General features: G+C 62.5%; 2 protein-coding genes across 17 annotated transcripts in view; one reads left to right on the top strand and one right to left on the bottom strand.

Moving 5' to 3' along the window:
- AATK (apoptosis associated tyrosine kinase) overlaps positions 1-10,869 on the top strand; it is a 33,970-nt gene extending 23,101 nt beyond the window's left edge. For 11 of the 13 annotated variants that reach the window (XM_081270332.1, XM_081270328.1, XM_081270336.1 and 8 more), the window contains 9 exons: positions 967-1,100; positions 2,447-2,531; positions 2,603-2,724; positions 4,439-4,588; positions 4,903-7,471; positions 7,556-7,685; positions 7,778-7,984; positions 8,817-10,672; positions 10,743-10,869. In XM_081270332.1, the coding sequence (XP_081126458.1) occupies positions 967-1,100; positions 2,447-2,531; positions 2,603-2,724; positions 4,439-4,588; positions 4,903-7,471; positions 7,556-7,685; positions 7,778-7,984; positions 8,817-8,857 (3,438 nt within the window). In that variant the 3' untranslated portion in view covers positions 8,858-10,672; positions 10,743-10,869. Of the gene's footprint in view, positions 1-69; positions 135-966; positions 1,101-2,446; positions 2,532-2,602; positions 2,725-4,438; positions 4,589-4,902; positions 7,472-7,555; positions 7,686-7,777; positions 7,985-8,816; positions 10,673-10,742 lie in introns of all 13 variants that reach the window. The other 2 variants (XM_081270333.1, XM_081270334.1) reach the window with 1 other exon arrangement.
- A 155-nt stretch (positions 10,870-11,024) lies between these two features.
- The window catches only part of BAIAP2 (BAR/IMD domain containing adaptor protein 2), a 66,713-nt gene continuing 58,641 nt past the window's right edge, over positions 11,025-19,096 (bottom strand). For 2 of the 4 annotated variants that reach the window (XM_081270351.1, XM_081270348.1), the window contains 2 exons: positions 18,033-18,067; positions 11,025-11,138 (listed from right to left, as the gene is read on the bottom strand). In XM_081270351.1, the coding sequence (XP_081126477.1) occupies positions 11,069-11,138; positions 18,033-18,067 (105 nt within the window). In that variant the 3' untranslated portion in view covers positions 11,025-11,068. Of the gene's footprint in view, positions 11,139-16,082; positions 17,627-18,032; positions 18,068-19,096 lie in introns of those variants that run through there. The other 2 variants (XM_081270350.1, XM_081270349.1) reach the window with 2 other exon arrangements.

Here is a 19,096-nt window from a genome sequence, read left to right as displayed (position 1 = left end):
TGTGGAGAGAGGGGCCGCCCATCCCCAGCCCTCTGCTGCGGGGGTGGGGTCCTCTCTTGCCCTCTCTAGGCCTCACAGGCCTCACACCCCCTACGGTGGAGTCCCAGGGGGCCCTGCTGAACCACCGTCCAGAGGTAGCTTGCACACAGAGGGTGACCTGCCAGCACTGGGCATGGCTATGGGCTCAGGACAAAGTGGGCCTGGGGCTGAGGCCCCCTGTGCCCCGGGGGTTTCCCATCTGCCTGGGCTCCCCAGTGGTTGAGCTCAAGGTGTCCTAGCGGCCACGGGGCTCGCGACACTTCCCTCAGTTTGGATCATGAGAGCCTGGGACTGGCCACCTTCCAGGGCAGACTCTGTGTCCCTGCCTGCAGACTGTCCCCTTTGGGCCCCTGTGCATGCTCACAGCTCCAGCACCGAGCTGAGGTGTGCCCGCACTGAGGCTGCCTGTGGCAGAGCTGGCATCCGGCAGGACACTGGCCCTCACCCCTGGGTCTGGACTCCTGGCACCTGGGCTCCCAGGAGCAGCTCTGTGCCGCACTCAGGGCCTGCGGCCCATCCTCTGGCCACCAGCCCCCGTTCCTCCTGGCTCATGTGGTGGTCAACAAATCCATTTTTGACTCTCCAAAGGGATATGGCCCTAGAGACCCCACAGGGCCAGTTGGCCGGGCCAGTTTAGAGAAAGCACTCTGAAGGGCCTCCTGTGGGTCATTCCTGTTGGCCCATCTCTGGGACACAAAGTCCTCTCCAGAAACAGCTTGGTGCCGAGCCACAGCTGCTATGGGGCAGTGCTGGGCTCCTCTGGGCAGCCGCTGCCTGGTGGCTGGTGGGCAGCCCCGGCTCAAGGGTCAGACCTGCCAACCCAGCAGGTGGGTGGGGAAGGTGGGCAGCAGGGCTCTGGAGCAGGCCAGCAGCCTGCACTGGCAGCCACTCCCCAGCTGGCAGGCGGCTCTGTGCTCCTCTTGGCAGGGGGATCTCAAGGGCTACCTGCGGAGCTGCCGGGTGCCCGAGTCCATGGCGCCTGACCCCCTGACCTTGCAGCGCATGGCCTGTGAGGTAGCCTGCGGTGTCCTGCACCTGCATCGCAACAACTATGTGCACAGGTGAGGGGCAGGTGGGGCCGGGCCTTGGATGGGTTTCCTCTGTGCCCACCGCCTGTGTGCCCTGCAGAAAGGACACCTGGTTCCACCTCCTGGGGCCTTGGGAGGACTCACTGGGCCACCTCTATCACTTTGAATAGTGACCACGGGAGGGTTACAGACTTTTTAAACCTCGCATCAGCCCTGCCCTGTCTCCCCCAAGGCAAAAAGGAAGGGCTTAGCCGGCCCCCAGCAGCGGGAAGGCTCTGTCCTACCTCAGCAGTCAGAAAGACAGGCCAGGATGTCCCCCCAGCGTGGGGGGACGTGCTGGAAGAAGTGGTGATGGACAAGTGGCCCCTGCCAGCCCTGGACGCCGCGTGGGCCGTCCTCCCCAACAATATCCTGGTGCTGAGTGGTGACACAGGCAACTCCAGCATCAGTGATTTTGTTGAAGAGGGCAGCTGCCAGCTTCCTGACCCCTGCGCACCTGCCCTGCTACCCCCACCCCAGGCCCAGGCACACAGCTGTGGCCTAGGACACCTGGCTCCTCTGCAGCTGTCCCCTGGCACACAGACACAGGGCTCCTGGGGTAGGGACAGGCTGGAGCTGCTCCATCCCCACCTGAGTCCTGGGCACAGCTGCAATATGGAGGGTGCAGCCCACCCTGTACTGCGTGTCCCTGGACACACACTGGGATCGAACCCAGTGCCTCACACACCCTCCAGCCAGGCAGGAGGGTAAAACTCCACCAGAGCCAGCCACTGGGTTGGAGGTCACTCTGGGTCACCTGCATGCTCCACCCCACCCTGGGGCCTCAGCTCCCACCCTGTGTGGCAGGGCAGGACCAGGGTCTGAAACATGGGCTCTGGCCACTGGTAGGACCCCCGGGACACTCCGGGCCTCAGTTCCCCGTGGATTCTCGCCTCCCAGAGAGCTAGAGTGGTGATGTGGCACAGGTCAGAGGGAACATGGCCCTGGGAGCAAAGCCGCAGATCCACAGCAGGGCTTGCTGTGGCCTCAGGTCCACTCCAGGCCAGGCCAGCAGAGATACCCCAGAGGGGTAGGAGGGGCTGGGGGTTGGCGTGCTAGTGCTGGCCTGGCAGTGCCTTCACTGGGGACTCTTAGGCATGTCCTGGCCCTCTCTGGGCCTCGTTTTCTCCATCTGCGTTGTCAGTTTAGAGGCCCTGTCCACGCAGGCTTTCCAGAGTGCCCAGGGCTGGGGCCAACCTCTCAGACGCCTCTTCCTGCCTACTGCTGGGTGGAGCCCAGGACACCTTGGGTGACCAGCTGTCCAGCTGTGGGCAGAGGACCCTCAGTGCTCCAGGCCCCCAGCCTGGCATACCCGGCTGACCCTGCCTCCCACCCCGCAGCGACCTGGCCCTGCGAAGCTGCCTGCTCACAGCTGACCTGGCGGTAAAGATTGGCGACTATGGCCTGTCTCACTGCAAGTACAGGGTAAGTCAGGGTGGGCGGGGCCTGCAGGGGACTGCGTCTGGCAGGGCTCACCCGTCCCCGTGGGCCCACAGGAAGACTACTTCGTGACCGCTGACCAGCTGTGGGTGCCGCTGCGCTGGATCGCACCGGAGCTGGTAGATGAGGTGCATGGCAACCTGCTTGTGGTAGACCAGACCAAGACCAGCAACGTGTGGTGAGTGCCAGTCCCCAGCAGAGAGGGCGTCTCGGGAGGACTGACCTCCCCTTGCTGCAGCTCAGCCTCGGGGCTGCCCGGTGCTTGAGTGGAGCCTCTAGCAAGAATGAAGGGTTTGCCTGGGGTGCGGTGATGTGTGCTTGCTACCCCAGCAACTCAGGAAGCTGAGGCAGGAGGATAGCAAGTTCAAGACTAGTCTTGGCAACTTAGGAAGACCCTCAGCCATCTAGTGAGAGATCCTGTCTTTTTTTTTTTTAATTTTATTTGTAGATAGACACAATAACTTTATTTTGTTCATTTTGTTTTTTTATGTGGTGATGGGGATCGAACCCAGTGCCTCACGAGTGCTAGGCAAGCGCTCTACCACTGAGTCACAACCCCAGCCCCCCCCCAAAAATCCTATCTTTTAAAAAAGGACCAGGCTCAGTGGTACAGTGAACCCTGTTAAATCCCCAATTTAAAAAAAAAATATATATATATATATATGGAAAGGACACAAGGTTTGCAGGCCTGAAGGGTCGCCCCATCAGCCATCCAGCCATCCCCTGGCCTTTTGTGGCGGGATGCAGGCTGGCCACTGCAGGAGAGTCTAGTGTGAGATAACATCTTGTGTCTGCCATACGGGCCTCAGGAGGTCATTGGGAGCTGGTGCCCACCTGCATTTGCAAATGCTAGTGGACTGAGCAGGTGTAGTTGCTGGGGACCCCATGCTGGTGGAGGGACTTCCCTGACTCTGGGCCTCCCAGGATCTACTGGGCTGACATCCAACAATAACAGTCAGAGTGCACACTGAGTTTCAAAATGCCGCTACAAGCAGCAGCGTGGGTTGTCCTGTGGGGTGTGGGCCTGGATCACACCTGTGCCCTGGGGAGGTGGGGGTGGGCTGCTGGCTGCCTTTGGGAAAGTGGTGGTCAGGCCATGCTGGGCGGAGAAGCAGATTGGGAGGGGTGCTGGGGGTCCCCCAGGACTGCCTCCTGGACGCCGCCATTCTGAGCCCCAGTGCCCAGCTGGGCAGTGGCCACTCTTTTCATCCTGGCTCAGCAGCCTTCAGAGGGACAGGGCGGAGCTGCTCTGAGGACCTGGAGAGTGCCAGCTTTCACAGTCCTGGGGCTGCCTCCTGCCACAGAGGTGCTGGACCAGCCTCTGCTTCTGTCCCTCTCCTGGTGACAATCAGAGCCTGCACCCCTGGACCAGCCACCTTTCCTGAACTTTTAGGGGCCTCCCCTAGGCCTCTGAACCATGCCCCCATCATGGCTCCACCCCCTCTCCCTGTCTTCAGTTCTCTGTCCAGGTGTCCCTTTCAAGTGTGCCCAACCCACTGCACTCTGGCTAGGGTCCCCAGGCACAGAGCTCTGGCCAAGGTCAGTAACTTCTCCATTGCCACAGTAACTCTGTCCTCCACTCCCCAGAGCCAGGTGAAGCCATGGCCCTCGGGAAAGAGCCCCCCGTTGCTCTCTCCCAGCCCCACCTGCGCCTGGCGCCCCAGCTTGTTCCCTCAGCCCCACAGGGGTATTTTACAGTCTGCCTTTTACTAACTAGGCATCCTGGGGCTGGACTCGTCCTGGCCAGGATGACCATGATCTCTTCTTGGTGGGGGTGGGGTGGGAGCAGCTGTGTAGTACTGAGTGGCTGGCATGATGATGGAGCTGCCCTAGGTGTCCCTGGGTCCTGTAGGGGCATGCCCTGCCCCATCTCACAGTGGTTGGCCCTACAGGTCCCTGGGTGTGACCATCTGGGAGCTCTTCGAGTTGGGTGCACAGCCTTACCCCCACCACTCAGACCGGCAGGTGCTGGCTTATGCTGTCCGGGAGCAGCAGCTCAAGTTACCCAAGCCCCAGTTGCAGCTGACCTTGTCTGACCGCTGGTGAGGACCCCACCATCCCTGCACAGGAAGTCTCAGAAGTGGGGGATGCTCTAAGTCCCAGGGTAGAGGTGGCTCAGTACAACTGCTGGGGTTCAAGGTCTCCCTGGCCCCAGCCTCTGCCCTCTCTGGGGCCTCTGCACACCTGTGATCAGGAAAGGGGCATCTGCTCTCAGGCTGCCGGCTTCTTGGGGGACTGGGGTGTGGGGGAAGTAAGTGGGAGACCCCTTTACTGCCCTCAAGTAGCTGAAGTCAGGGGAACAACTTCCCCGTGGGGGGCTGGCATGGCCAGGTCCACCCATGGGGCCTCCCGGCAGGTACGAGGTGATGCAGTTCTGCTGGCTGCAGCCGGAGCAGCGGCCCACGGCCGAGGAGGTGCATCTGCTGCTGTCCTACCTGTGCGCTAAGGGCACCACGGAAGCCGAGGAGGAGTTCGAGCGGCGCTGGCGCTCACTGCGGCCAGGCGGCGGCGGCGTGGGCCCAGGGGTGGGCGCAGCGGGCCCCGCGCTGAGCGGCGCCCCAGAGCTGGCCGCCACCTCGTCCTTCCCGCTGCTGGAGCAGTTCGCAGGCGACGGCTTCCACGCGGACGGCGACGACGTGCTGACAGTGACCGAGACCAGCCGCGGCCTCAACTTTGAGTACAAATGGGAGGCAGGTCGCGGCGCCGACGCCTTCCGGCCGACGGGGGACGCGCCGAGCCCGGGCCGCGCCGCGCGCCTGCAGGAGCTGTGTGCCCCCGACGGAGCGCCGCCAGGCGTGGTGCCCGTGCTCAGCGCGCACAGCCCCTCTCTGGGCAGCGAGTACTTCATTCGCCTGGAGGAGGCCGCGCCTGCCGCGGGCCACGATCCCGATTGTTCTGACTGTGCGCCCAGCCCCCCCGCTGCTGCGGACCAAGACGAGGACTCCGACGGTAGCACCGCTGCCTCGCTGGCCATGGAGCCGCTGCTGGGCCACGCACCACCAGCCGATGGCCCCAGGGGCCGCTGCAGCCGCTACCAGAACAGCAGCCGAGCTGGGGATCCGCCCTCCCCCTCACGTTCACTCTCTCCTGGGCCCTCCATGCTAGCAGAGGATGCAGACTGGGGTGTATCCGCTTTTTGCCCTCCATTCTTCCAGGACCCACTGGGGGCATCCCCCTCGGCGAGCTCCAGGGCCCAGCCATCCCCTGGTGGGGAGGAGCTGGGGGAGGCTGAGGCACAAAGGGCTGCCCAGCGTGGACACTGGAGCTCCAACATGTCAGCCAACAACAACAGTGGCAGCCGTGACCCAGGTTCCTGGGACCCAGGCTCTGTGGGCAGCTGCGCAGACCACTGCCCCAGCCCAAACCAGACCCCACGAGCCTCCCCTGAGCTGGGCCAACCCCTGGACCAGGAGGACCCCAGGGAGCCTCTGCTTGGGCCACAGACAGCCTCCCTGGGCCAGGAGCCAGGTGGATGCATCAGCCCACCCCATCCATGCCAGGTCACATCCCCCTGCACAGAGACTGCTGTAAATGGGGGTGATAACCCTCAGGCAGAACCCAAGCTTGCCCAGGAGGCTGAGGGCTCTGCTGGACCCCAACTGCCTCTTCCTTCCATCCCCTCTCCATCCCTCGAGGGAGCCCCACTTCCTTCAGAGGAGGCCAGCGCCCCTGATGCCCTGCCTGCCTCACCCACACCTGCTACCAGTGGCCAGGTGACAGTTCTCAAGCCAGTCCCAACTCTGGACAGCAGCAGTAACTCTGCCGCCCAGAAGGCACCCCGTAGTGAGGAGGAAGACACAACTGAAGCCACTTTGGGTGTCTTTACTGACTTGTCTAGTGATGGCCCTCAGGCTGAGAAGCCAGGTATAGTGCCAGCCTTCCGATCTTTGCAGAAGCAGGTGGGGACCCCCGACTCCCTGGACTCTCTGGACATCCCGTCCTCAGCCAGTGATGGTGGCTGTGAGGTCTTCAGCCCATCAGCCGCTGGCATCCCTGCTGGGCAGCCCCGTGCCCTGGACAGTGGCTATGACACTGAGAACTATGAGTCCCCTGAGTTTGTGCTCAAGGACGCCCATGAGTCGAGTGATCCTGGGGCCTTTGGGGAGCTGGCCTCAGAAGGTGGGAGTGGAGGGCCTGACATGCAGCTCTCGGCTTCCCTGGGAAGCCTCAGCGAGAAGAACCCCTACAGAGACTCTGCATACTTCTCAGACCTGGATGCTGAGTCTGAGCCCTCTGTGGGCCCCCAGAAGTGCAGTGAGGCCCAGGCCCTGGGGCTAGGGCCAGACCTTAAGAGTCCACAGGGTCCTGGGCCATCCGTACAGGCTTCTCCCCAGCCTGGGGTGCTCCAGGAGGCACCAGGCACTGGCCACAAGGAGGCGCTTCCACCTGGGGAGGAGCCAGATGCCTGCTCCAGTAATCCCAAGGCAGAGCCTCCTGGGTCCAAAGGTCCATCAGATGTGCAGACCGTGCCCAGTAACAGCCACTCCAAATTTTTCCTGCTGACCCCGGTCCCACTGAGCTCAGAAGGTGAAGGAGCAGAGCTTCAGGGGGCCCCAGGACTGTCAGGGTGGTCCCCACAAGGGCGGACAGGGGGCTCGGGCACCTCCAGAACCCCACTCTGCTTGGCACTGCCTGACCATGTTGGGGCATCGGAGGGCCGGTCGGAGGAGGAGGAGGAGGACAGTGAAGACAGCGACGAGTCGGACGAAGAGCTCCGCTGCTACAGCATCCAGGAGCCCAGCGAGGACAGTGAGGACGAGTCCCCAGCTGTGCCAGTGGTGGTGGCTGAGAGCCAGAGCGCGCGCAACCTGCGCAGCCTGCTCAAGATGCCCAGCCTGCTGTCGGAGGCCTTCTGCGAAGACCTGGAGCGCAAGAAGAAAGCTGTGTCCTTCTTCGACGATGTCACCGTCTACCTCTTTGACCAGGTGGATATAGGCACGAGGTGCATGGGGAGGGTGAGAGTGGCTGCGGCTCCTGGCGTGAGCCACGTAATTCTCTGGTCCCTCCAGGAGAGTCCCACCCGGGAGCTTGGAGAGCCCTTCCCTGGCGCGAAGGAGTCGCCTCCCGCGTTTCTGGAGGGTAGCCCCGGCTCGCCCAGCGCCCCCGGACGGCCGCGACCGGATGACTGCTCCCAAGACGGTGAGCCAGCGGGGCGGGGCCGTGGCGTCGGGGGCGGGGCCAGGCCCTGCGCGGGTGCGAGGGACGCGAACGTCTCGGCGCCCGGCTTGCAGGCGGCGGGTTCGAGTGGGACGACGACTTCCCGCTGGCGCCCGCCAAGGCGGCCGTGGCGGCCGCGCTGGACCCAGCCGCTCCCACACCGGCCGCACCCCTCACGCCGGCCGCGCCCACGGCCTTCTCGCGCTTCACCGTGTCGCCCGCGCCCGAGTCCCGCTTCTCCATCACGCACGTGTCGGACGCGGACGCCCAGTCCGTGGGAGGTGAGGCTCCGAGCGGCGGCGCGGAGGGACGCCCCGCTGCGGGAGGAAACGGTCGCCTACCCGCCTTCCCGGGCCTCGGCTGCTGTAGCAGCGCTTGCCTGCGTCCGAGCAGACAGACTCTCGGGCTTCTCCTTCTCCCTCCACGGCAGGCCGCTGGACACTGAGCACCCTACCAACTTCCCCCTGCTTGGCCCTAGCGCCCCCAAATCAGCTGCAGCCTCTGCCACCAGACCCTTCCCCGCGCTAGGGCCCCATCGCCTATGGCCCCCCACCGCCACCTGCTGGCCATCCCAGGTGGGAGGTTCTCCCCAGGCACCGGTGGGATCGCATCCGCTCCTTCTTGGAGGAAGGGCCCTAGACCACCCCTGCCTTTCACGTCCCAGTCCACTGCCAGGTCCCCCCTCCAGGCACCCTTGCCCACTGCTTGACAAGTCCCTTCAGATCCTCTAAGCTTCCCTCAAAGCCCACCTCCTCCCGGAAGCCTGCCTACCTCTCCTCCCCCAGATAGACCCAGCCCCTACAGCTGTCCTGGCCTGGGCAAGGGCCTGCCATCATCCCCAGTACAGACCGGCAGATGACCAGGCGGCGATTGCCTGACCCTCGACACCCGCTTCCCACGGGCGGTTTCCCCATCTGCAGGAGGACGTGGAGGGCCTTTGCTGAGCACTGTTGGGCCTGGGTGGGGGAGAGGTGGTGGGAGGAGAAACAGGCCCACCTAGACTCTGACCCGCAGGGAAGAGGCCTGCCCCTGGCCCGGGTGGGAGTGTCGGGAGGGGCCTGGAGTCCGGGATGGGCGGTTCTTCCTAATGCTCACTGCAACTCCCCCTGCCAGGCCCTGCAGCCAGTGCCGGGGCTGGCTGCCCTGAGGCTTGAGACCTGAGCAGATGCCCTCGTGAAGGCTGGCGTCACTGGAGGCCCTGCCCAGGCAGCAGCAAGATTGGTGAAGGGGAATGGGACTCCAGTGCCATAGTGCCCCCTGCAGCATTCTGGAGAAGCTGGTGGACAGAAAACTGGCCGTGCGAGGACACTCACGCTGCCCTGGGGGCAGAATGTGACTGGACCTGGGTTTGCCGTCTCGGCCTGGGGATGCTTGTGGCGCGATGGGTGTCTCCACATACATGCACACTCCAGAGGGGCCCACTCCCTGGGCCTAGGTGCCCCACCCTGCGGCCACCCTTCTGCCTGGCTGCTGCTGTTGGACTGCTTGGCCTCAGGCCTGGGGACCCACCCTTGGCCACGGGCCTGCATGCCTTGCCTGGCTGGCTTCCTTCCTGTGTTCACAGGACATTTGTGTCCTTGGCCAGGCAAGGCCTGGCCCCAGATGAGGTCAGGCCTTCAAATCTTCCTGCACCCTTCCACCTTGGTCTGGGTTTGCTTGGTGCAAGAAGAGACCCCTGGGCTCAGTGTCTCCAATGCCCTTATCTCCGAGTGACTGTTTCCCTTCACTGCCTCTACCTACAAGGCCCTCCCCATAGGGTCTGGGATGCTCCCTCTTGGGTCCTCCTGAGCTGCAGAAGGCAATCAGAGGCACCAAGAGGGGCTTCCAGGCCTCACCCCACTACTGGCCCTGTTCTAGAGGTGCCCTCGGCAGGGTGGTACAGGTAGCTCCCCTCCTTGGGATAGTGCCTGGCCCCGGGCCCCAGCAGTCGAGGGATAGTGGGGGCTCCTGCCACAGGGAAATGGGGAAGAGGCGGGGCCGGGGTACGCAGGCAGCACAGGGAAGTATTTTTGTAACCACGGTTGCTGGAGTGAATGGAAATGGGGTGATTTTAAGTTATTGTTGCCAAAGAGAAAGTTTATTGTTGCTTTGGGGGTGGGGAAGGGACATTTTTTAGTTTGTGTGTGTGTGTGTGGTTTTTTTTTTTTTAATTAGTTTGAGGCTTCAGAAGCTGGTGCAATGATTTTCTTGTTCTTTTTTGTTTTTTTTTTAAGAGAAACCACGCTAAGAAAAAAATCTTGTGCTCAGTGTCTTCTTTGGTGTCTGTAGACAAAGCCCTGGGGGGGCTTGCCAGCCACCAGCTGTCTGGGGATAGGAGGCACACCCTGGTGACCTGGCACCGCTGTCAGGGCGGGAGACCCCCAAAACCCCCTCTTCCTGGGTGAAGAGGATGGACCCAGACCTCCCTAGGGCAGTCCCTCCACCCTTCCACGAGCTGTGCCTGCCCCTTGGCCCAGCAGTGGGTAGAAGAGGCAGAGGCCGAGGATTTCTGTGCTCCCTGCGGTTCCATGTGCCACCTGAGCTGTGGCGCAGCCTCCCGTGTAGACAAGCCAGGAGCTCAGAGCCCTCTTTGGAGGGTCTCTGAGGAGTGAGCTCTGCTCAGGAGCTTTGAAGTTTGTATCCAGCAAAGGCTCAGCCCCTGCAGGAAGCAGCTGGGGGGTAGTCCCGTCCCACCCAGGAGTCCTGGGCAGAGTCAGGACCCCACCAGCCAGCAGGCACACAGCTGGTGACCCTGGGCACACTGCCAGCAGCAGAGTTCTGGATGGGAGGTAGGGCTCAGGCAGGGAGGAGACGGGCCTGGAGAGAGACAGGATGGAAGCTGGGCAGAGCCCACTCAGTCCCCAGGAACAGCAGGCGGAGCCCGGGGGAAGCTTGGTGCTAAGATAAATCACACTGGAGAACAGGGTCCACCAGGCCCACAGATCACACCTGGCCCAGGGGGGCAGCCGTTGACTGAGCAGGCTCGGGAGGTGAGAACAGCCCGTTGACTGAGCAGGCTCGAGAGGTGAGAACAGCCCATTGACTGAGCAGGCTTGGGAGGTGAGAACAGCAGTAGGCGCCCTTCCAGCCACAGCTGACCCATGTCTTCCTGTGACCAGGGGCAACTAGAGCTCTTGGCCTGGGACCAGAGGTGCCTGCCCTAAGAGGACCAGCCTCTCTGCCAAGGCCATGGCAGGACCAGCAGGCCTAGGGTTCTCAGGGTCACCCCCTGGTCAGTCCCACCCGTCACCAATCCCAGGAGCAGCCGAGATTCAGATCCAACTGAGCTGAAGGGGGCTTGGGCCTTGGTCTTCCCAACAGGAACTCACAGGTGGTGACAGAATCAGGTGTATGGGTGGCAGAGTGTGGCACTGCAGGCGTGGCTGTCAGTTGAGGAGGGGAGCAGACCTGTCATTGGTCACCGTTGGCTTCAGCTGGACATTGGCAAAGGGATTCCTGAGGAGAGAAGAGTGATTTCAGTTTGGGGCAGTTGCTCTGGACAAGTCGTGCCACCCAGGCTGCCCTGGGACTGCCAGCAAGGACTCCAACAGCCCACTTTAGAACTCAGAGCTGTGGACAAGGGGGGTGCTGGGGCCAGAGCCAGGCATTCTCTGCAAAGCCTGCTGACCCCTGGTGTAGCCAGCCTCTCTTCACCCCACATGCTCTGGACAGGGCACCCCCACTTCACACTGGCAACCGTCCCAGAGAGGTCTGGTGGGGGTACACTGCAACCCTTCCAGCTCCAGAGGGTACAATCAGGTGAGCCCCCACCAGGCCAGGCTGAGGAGCAACTGGGCTTGATGGCCCATCAACACATAGGACACAGATAGGACACAGCTTGGCAGGTGACACGAGCTGGCCCAGGCATGCAGGCGTCCTGCTGGAGACACACTGCAGACAGGCAGACACACAGACATGAGGTGTGCTGGCACCTACAGGCTGGGGGTGGACGTGGTGGCCCCTGCCAAGGGCTGGCTCTTTCTCCACTGGGCGGCGGTTTCCCCAGGGAGCTGAGCCCTCCCCAGGGGTCCCTGGGCTGCAGTTGATACACAAAGAGGACTCAAGAGACAAGAAGTGGAAATGGAACGAGATGAGCACAGAGGGCACAGCACCGGCCTGGTCCCCTGGGAGCCTCTTCTCGTCAGTCCCTGTCAGGCTCGAGAGGACCTTCCCAGGCTGGGACAGCATGGGGCGGCAGGTGGGTAGGTCAGGCAGCTCCACAAGGGACAGCACAGATGGCGTGTGAACACAGGACTCGCAGGCACAGGACTGTGCTCCTGGAACGTGGGCTGGGCTCTGGAGCCGTTACCTGGAGCGGGGTCACCTCTGGCCCAGCTGGGTCCTCGGGAGCCTGGGTGAGCCAGCAGCAGGCCTGTGGGCAGGCACTCCATCCAGCATGCCCAGGAGGACGCCCGCAGGCAGGGGCATCTCCCTATGCTTTCCCAAGGACTTCGTGTTTTCTATAAATTGGAAACACTGTGAGGCTTGGAAAAGATGAAACGGGAAGACGGACAGGCCACGTGGTCTGGAGGACCTCAAGACGGCGTTGCTCCTACGGCTCTGATGCTGACTGACCGCCTTTGGCTCACAGCATCCAGAGTCCAGGGCCAGTGCCGGCTCTGCTGCGGCTGGGGGCTCTGCCCAGGGCTGGGCTTCTCTTCAGCTCAGGGCAGGCAGCTTCCCACTGCTGCCCGGAGGCCAGGGAGGGCTGGGGTGCGATGGTCAGGCCTACCCGCGGACCACGCCGGCTCCCGAGAAGAGCTCCAGGGCCAGTGGGTGGAGCAGACCGTCCCAGGTGCCAGAGCTGCGGTGGCTCCAGACGAGTGCCCAGGCAGGACGGCCGAGTCACCTACAGCACGCCGCACCTCCCTCTCACCCAAGCTGTCCCCGACAGACACGGCACCAGTCAGGACGACCCGGAGCTCAGGCCTAGGGAGCCCTCCTGCGAGGGTCTCCACCCTCACCCACATTCTCCTTTCTGCGCCTCCAAACAGTGGAGCACACGGAGCCATCCCGACCGAGTTTCTGAGGAAACAGGGTCTTGGGACCCTGCACGCTGTCATCTCACCACCCCCACAGAAGGCCACCACCTCCAGGAGCTGGAAGAGCAGGCTCTTGAGTGACCCTGGGGAGCCAGCCTGGGTGACTCCTTGGGGCCATGCAGCGTCTCCCTGCACGTGTGCCAGCAAGCAGATCCCATGGACGTCTGCCCACAGGGGAGGAGATGCTCCCATCTGAGCACGGCTGGTGAGAGAGTGTGCCGGGCCAAGGAAAGTCACCAAGCCATGTCCAGGATCAGGGGGACTGGAGATAGGGCATGCCCAGCCAGGACACAGGTACACCTGAGGACACCAACATGCAATGGCCCTCTCCCAGGGCAGAGCAGGGCTGCTCGCTGGTCAGGGCTGAGAGGTGGGCAGCAGGGTGAGCCACCACCAGGGCAGAGGTCAGGGGAGCTCCACTCCATCTTGCAGTTGAAGGCCCAGGACCTGCCTGAATGGTCTGGCGGCCCACAGGCTGGGGCGCAGGCAGCCGCCTGTGAGGGACACTGTCACCAGGAACTTAAACAGTCTGAATCCCTGAAGCCACATGGCTCGCATTCCAGGCTGACAGAATTCAAGAGCAGCATGGACTTCAGGATCAGCATGGTCGTTTTCTAAGCCCACCACTTGCATGAGAAACAGGGAGTCTGAGAGCAGACTGGGCTGCCTAGAGGATAGAGCCGAGCTCAGAGCGCCACATGAGTGCCTTCCTGTGTCCACAGAGTGGCAGCACCCACAGAAGCTGTGAATAGGAATTGAACCCCAGGGGCTTCTACCATTGAGCTACGTCCCCAGACCTAAGTTGCTGAAGCTGGCCTCGAACGTGGGACCCTCCTGCCTCAGCCTCCTGGGTCTCTGGGATTAAGGTGTGCGCCATGGTGCCAAGCTCTGGAGTTGGCCTTAGAGTGGGTGGTGCCTTGGCACTTGCCTCTCCATTCTCATGCCAAGCCCCCTCTCAGGGCCCTAAGCTAGGGAGGAGGGCACTTGTTGACCAACTGCAGATGGCCTTTGACTCCACCCAGGGGAGCTGAAAGGCCAGGCAGACACTGGCTGGGAAATGGCTCGACATGCCACGGTGTGGTGCTGGCTGCTGGCACACTCGCATCCCCTGACGCCCAACAAATTCCCTGGTCCATGCCTCAGTCTAAGTGAGGGATGTGGGTCCAGGCAGAGTCTTCCACCTCCTGGGCCTTCAGGTGAGGACAGCCTGGCCACCAAGGGGCTCAGAGGGCCCGGGGCAGGAAGGGGGGCAGGAGGGTAGGCTTCCCAGGGAGCACCTGTGGGAGGGCGACAGGGCAGGAAGGGGGGCAGGAGGGTAGGCTTCCCAGGGAGCACCTGTGGGAGGGCGACAGGGCAGGAAGGGGGGCAGGAGGGTAGGCTTCCCAGGGAGCACCTGTGGGAGGGCGACAGGACAGGAAGGGGGGCAGGAGGGTAGGCTTCCCAGGGAGCACCTGTGGGAGGGCGACAGGACAGGAAGGGGGGCAGGAGGGTAGGCTTCCCAGGGAGCACCTGTGGGAGGGCGACAGGGCAGGAAGGGGGGCAGGAGGGTAGGCTTCCCAGGGAGCACCTGTGGGAGGGCGACAGGGCAGGAAGGGGGGCAGGAGGGTAGGCTTCCCAGGGAGCACCTGTGGGAGGGCGACAGGACAGGAAGGGGGGCAGGAGGGTAGGCTTCCCAGGGAGCACCTGTGGGAGGGCGACAGGACAGGAAGGGGGGCAGGAGGGTAGGCTTCCCAGGGAGCACCTGTGGGAGGGCGACAGGACAGGAAGGGGGGCAGGAGGGTAGGCTTCCCAGGGAGCACCTGTGGGAGGGCGACAGGGCAGGAAGGGGGTATGCCTTCCTGCCCCCAGACTTCAGGAGCTTTTGTACAGAGCCTTCCACATTCATGCTGCAATTCCCCAACAGGAGTGAGTCCCACAGGAACCCGGTCCGGGACTGCCTGAATGGTCTGGCTGCCACGGGTTGGGATATCCCTTGTAAGGGATACAGGCCCTGGCCTCACAGGCCACCCTCCTGCAGTGTGGGGTGGGAGGGCAGCAGGAGGCCCCCTCCACTTGGTGGGTGTGTGCACAGCAGGGCCACGTGATACAGTGAGGGCTGAGGAAGACCCCTCCTGTTCCCAGCTGCCTGTCTGCTCCCTCCGCCAGCAAAGGAGCCATCACCAGCAAAGGGGCTGGAGGCTGATGGGGGCGCCCTGGGTTTGGTGGCAGAGGGCCACTCCTGGGCAGTCTCCCCAGTGTCTTGGGACTGGCTGAGGAGATGGGGGGACTTAGAAAGATTAAGATCAGAAGGCAGTGGGCAGCAGGCTCCAGACCCTCTTGTCTCCAGTACCCTGAGCCCGGGCCCAGCTCTGCCCAACTGTGATGCTCACTGGACAGGCTCAGAGCCCATCACCCCCTCCAGAAAAAGACCCCTGCTGGTGCTCTGTGGTCAGTCTCAGCTGCTTGCCAGGGCCACCCTGTGATTGTGGCTGAAGCACCCAGCAGGGGCAGGAGGAGACAGACAGAGGCAGGGCAGCCCACACAGTGAGGGCAGCATCAGGGTGGACAGGACAGAACCGCAAGCCTCCAGGGGAAAAGGGAAGACCCAGGAGCCCAGAAGGGAACCAATGGAAGGAAGGCCCGGAGCCCCGAGCGCGGCAGCTGGGCAGACCCCCAGGCCCTGCCAGGCAGGTGGGCCCGTGCCCACCAGGCTACCCTGGCCCAGGCGGGGGGTCCATCCAGATCCACTGCAGATGCAGACAGATGGGCATAAGAAGACCAGGACAACTTACTAACTAGTCAGGGGCAGCTCAAAGTCTGGCCACTTCCAAATCCGTGCTGCAAGGAAACACAAGGCTCAGTTGGTGGGGCATGAGGGAGCAACAGGTGGTCAGGGGACTCTGCAGGGAACTGAGGCCAGAAAGGCTGGGGACACCAGGGGCCCAGTACAGGCTCCAGAATCCTGGAGCCCAGAGCACCAGCTGACAGGCAGAGCCGGCTGCAGCACCTGCAGGCTGCCTTGCTATTCAAGTCTGCAGGAGGCCGAGCAGGGGCTAGGGGGCCAGGCAGGGGCTACCTTCCCCACCTGGAGCCTGCCCAGGCCCCACCAGGATCAGCTCTCTCACCTGGGGCAGCACCACCAGTGAGCCCAGTGAAGAAGGGTGGCAGCAACGGCGCTGGGCTCAAAGGGGTCAGCACTGTCCACAAACCTAGGTAGGTCCTTCCAGCAAATGACCCCAAGGTGCCCTGCAAAGCCCACCAAAGAGGCTATAGATCGGCGCCTGGAGGCGTGGCCTGGCCAATGAAGCCTGGACACATGCCAGGGACTGGAAGGAGGCGCCAGACCCAACTTGATGCAATAAATAAAACTTTTATTCAAACAGTGAACTGCAGTACAGGGCACAACTCAGATTAAAAAAAAAAAAAAAAAAGGAAAGGAGAAAGGAAAAATATCTCCAGCACTTTACATCTTCATACAGGTTTTGTGTGTTGTGTCTACATTCATCCATTGCGCATGGAATCCCCTGGATTTGAAATCTTTTAGCAAAATGGGACACGGAAGGTTCTTCACACAGTCCAGGTTCTGGCTGTGCTCCCTTTAGCATCCTGGGCTGCCTGTGCCTGCAGATGCGGCTTGCAGACACCACAGCTGCGTCCCAGTCCTCGGCAGTGTGCGGAGGCTCTGGCTAAACACCTCCGACAGGCCTGTCTGCAGCTTCGTGAAGGCTCCCAGCGGCCACAGGGCCCAGCCAGCTGCACCTTGGCTCAGCCACTCAGAATTTAGTGTGTGAAGAGACAAAACCAGTAGCCTCTGAGTCCAGTGTGCTTGCTTCTCAGGTCACCAAGACACACAGAGAGACGAGAGTGTTTAGGGGGAACCGGGGCAGGGGCTGCCTGCTCTCCATGGTGGGAGGCACGAAGCGCCTGCCCAGAGCCCCGTGGGGTGGCCTTGCCAGACCAGCTGCGCATACCCTGCCCCTGCAGTCCGGGGGGGCCACAGGGAGCTGCGACGCCCTCGCAGGCTGGTTAAGGAAATGGCTTCCAAAAAACAGGGAGGGGTGGTCTCTGGAGGTCTTTGGAATGTCCATGTGCGGCCAGGAGCGCCTGCTCTGGCCCCTGCTCCTGCCAGTGCACTGCGGGGGCAACACCACCCCACTACTGAGACGCCACACACTGCTCTATGTACTCCTGTCCAGCAGTGTCCACCAAGGAAAGAGGCCCCTGCCTGGTCTGGTGGCCTAGCAGGGCAGGGCCTGGGGTTGTGGCCTCCCTCACAGGAGTGGCCAGCTTCCTCGGGAGGCCCCCCTGAGCTCAGCATGAGCCCCCTTTCTTGGTGTGGCCCTTGGAAGGGGCTGGGTGGGCTGGGGCCTCAGGGTGGAGCCTCTGGGCCCGGAGCCTCTGTGCTGGGAGACCCAGTGCGCCAGGGGCAGATGCACAGAAACAGTGCGGACGCCGAGGCCATGCAGATCTTTTTTTTCAGGAAAAAAAAAGTCCTTTTTCCTGTTTTTCTTTTTTCTTTTTTTTTTTTTTTTTTTTTTAAGGTTTTTCTTTTTCTCTGAGCTCTAGACCTGGCCCGTGGCGAGCCTCACAAAGGGGTGTGCGTCGCAGACACCGCAGGGCCAGGCAGCGGGTGAGGACACTACACTGCTGCCCGGCCAGCAGGCCCCGCCTGGCAGTTCCTGCTTGAGGCTGGGGACACACAGGTGGGGGTGTGAGCGCGGGGGCGCAGGGAGCAGCACCATGGACCCTGGGGGAATCGCAGAGTCTGGGGTCACCAACCAAAAGGCGGGGGCAGGTGGGAAAAAAACAACCCAAGAACAAACCGACGAGAGCAGAGGAGGGAACTGGTGGAGGCGGGGGCTCTTCAGAGCAGCTGCCCGTGGTCAGCGTCCTCACACTGTGGACACCAGCGTGCCACTGCCACTGTGGAACAAAGTATAGGACAGCTGCCCAGGTGCGCACCACGCTAGCCAGAGGCAGCAGGCCCACCGCCGGCAACAGCCTTCTCCATCAGCTCTGGCTGGCCAGAGCCTGGCCACCGCCTCAGGAGTGGGCCACGTAGAAGCCCAGACAGGAATGTGTCCTGTGGTGACTGAGGCGGCCCAGGGCTCAGAGTCAAGGAGGTAGGCAGGCAGCCCTCTCTGACCCTGCTGGGGTGGACGGGGCCAGCCGGATGCCAGGGAGAAGGAGCAGGGCTAATACAGGGTCCGACTCTGGTGGAGGCTGAGCCCCAGCAGGGCTCCCCAGGAAGAAGAGACTCAGGTCCCAGCACCCCCATCGAGCCACTGGTGCACCCGCCCAGCCTCAAGAGCCGTTCGAAAGCCCTTACCTGCTCATGGACCGCGCCCCGTAGTCCTCCAGACCCTGGGGAAGTGAAGGCACATGGTCAGCCTGGGGACACAGGCCCCTGGCACTGTCCACAGGGACTTCTCTGCCCCAGGCTGAGACTGGGCTCTGCAGGCCCGCACTTGTCTCCACCCGTCTCTGGCTGCAGTGGCTGTGGGCATCCTGGAGCCCTTGGTTCCCCGTGGTGACATGGTAACCTCCCAAATTAACGGGGCACCTCCTCATCTAGCCAGTGGCCTCCTGGACTATGTGAGCTGTTGGCACATGAAACGCCCTCCACACAATGGGGCCTCCCCGAGAGCCAAGGCCCAGAAGGAACACTGGCCGTTCAGGTGGAGGACAAAAGGAGAGGCCAGGGCACTCTGGCAGTCTTGGAAAACAGAGGGGCCTCACCAGGAGGCCAGACCTTAAGCAAGTGATGTGCAGAGGCTGGCCCTGGGGGTAGGTATGACCAAGGTGGGGGCGATGGACGTGTGCCTGTAGAGGACACTGGGCAGGCAGAGGCCAGTGCGGGGGAGGGCAGCTGGTGAAAATGGGTATCTGGCCAGGAGCCTGGGCTGGCCTTGGGCCATTTGTCCCTCTGAGCCCCAAACCATAGCTTCCTAGAAATGTCTGGATCCTGGGGAGACAACACTGTCTAGGCGTGAGGCTGGGTGGGGATGGCTATGGACAGCTGTCTCACCTCTGCCAGCCTGGTCTGACCACTGGACATCAAAAGGTGGGTAGCCTCACCATCTTTGACTCTCCTAGCCTTGAATCAAAGCTCAAGACCACAGGGACATGAAGGTGACTCCCTGCTTGGAGACTGGCCTGTGCCCAAGGCCCGTGGGCTTCCTGCTGTTGCCACATGCTCTAAGCATGGGCTCCAACACATGGACACCCTGAACAGAGCCACACCCACCCCCTGCCAGCGAACCATCCAGGGCCCAAGACTTCAGCCTCCAATGGCAACCTCTGGTCTCCAGTACTGGACGGCATGACCTCCAAGGCCATGGAGGGTTCAGGCAGCAGGGGCTCCTAGGACCACCTGAACTCTCTGGGAGAGGA

The sequence above is a fragment of the Spermophilus citellus genome (assembly GCF_964194105.1).
Source record: "Spermophilus citellus genome assembly, chromosome: 17".
Taxonomy (NCBI): Eukaryota; Metazoa; Chordata; class Mammalia; order Rodentia; family Sciuridae; genus Spermophilus; species Spermophilus citellus.
This window is presented reverse-complemented; position numbering and strand designations above follow the sequence as displayed.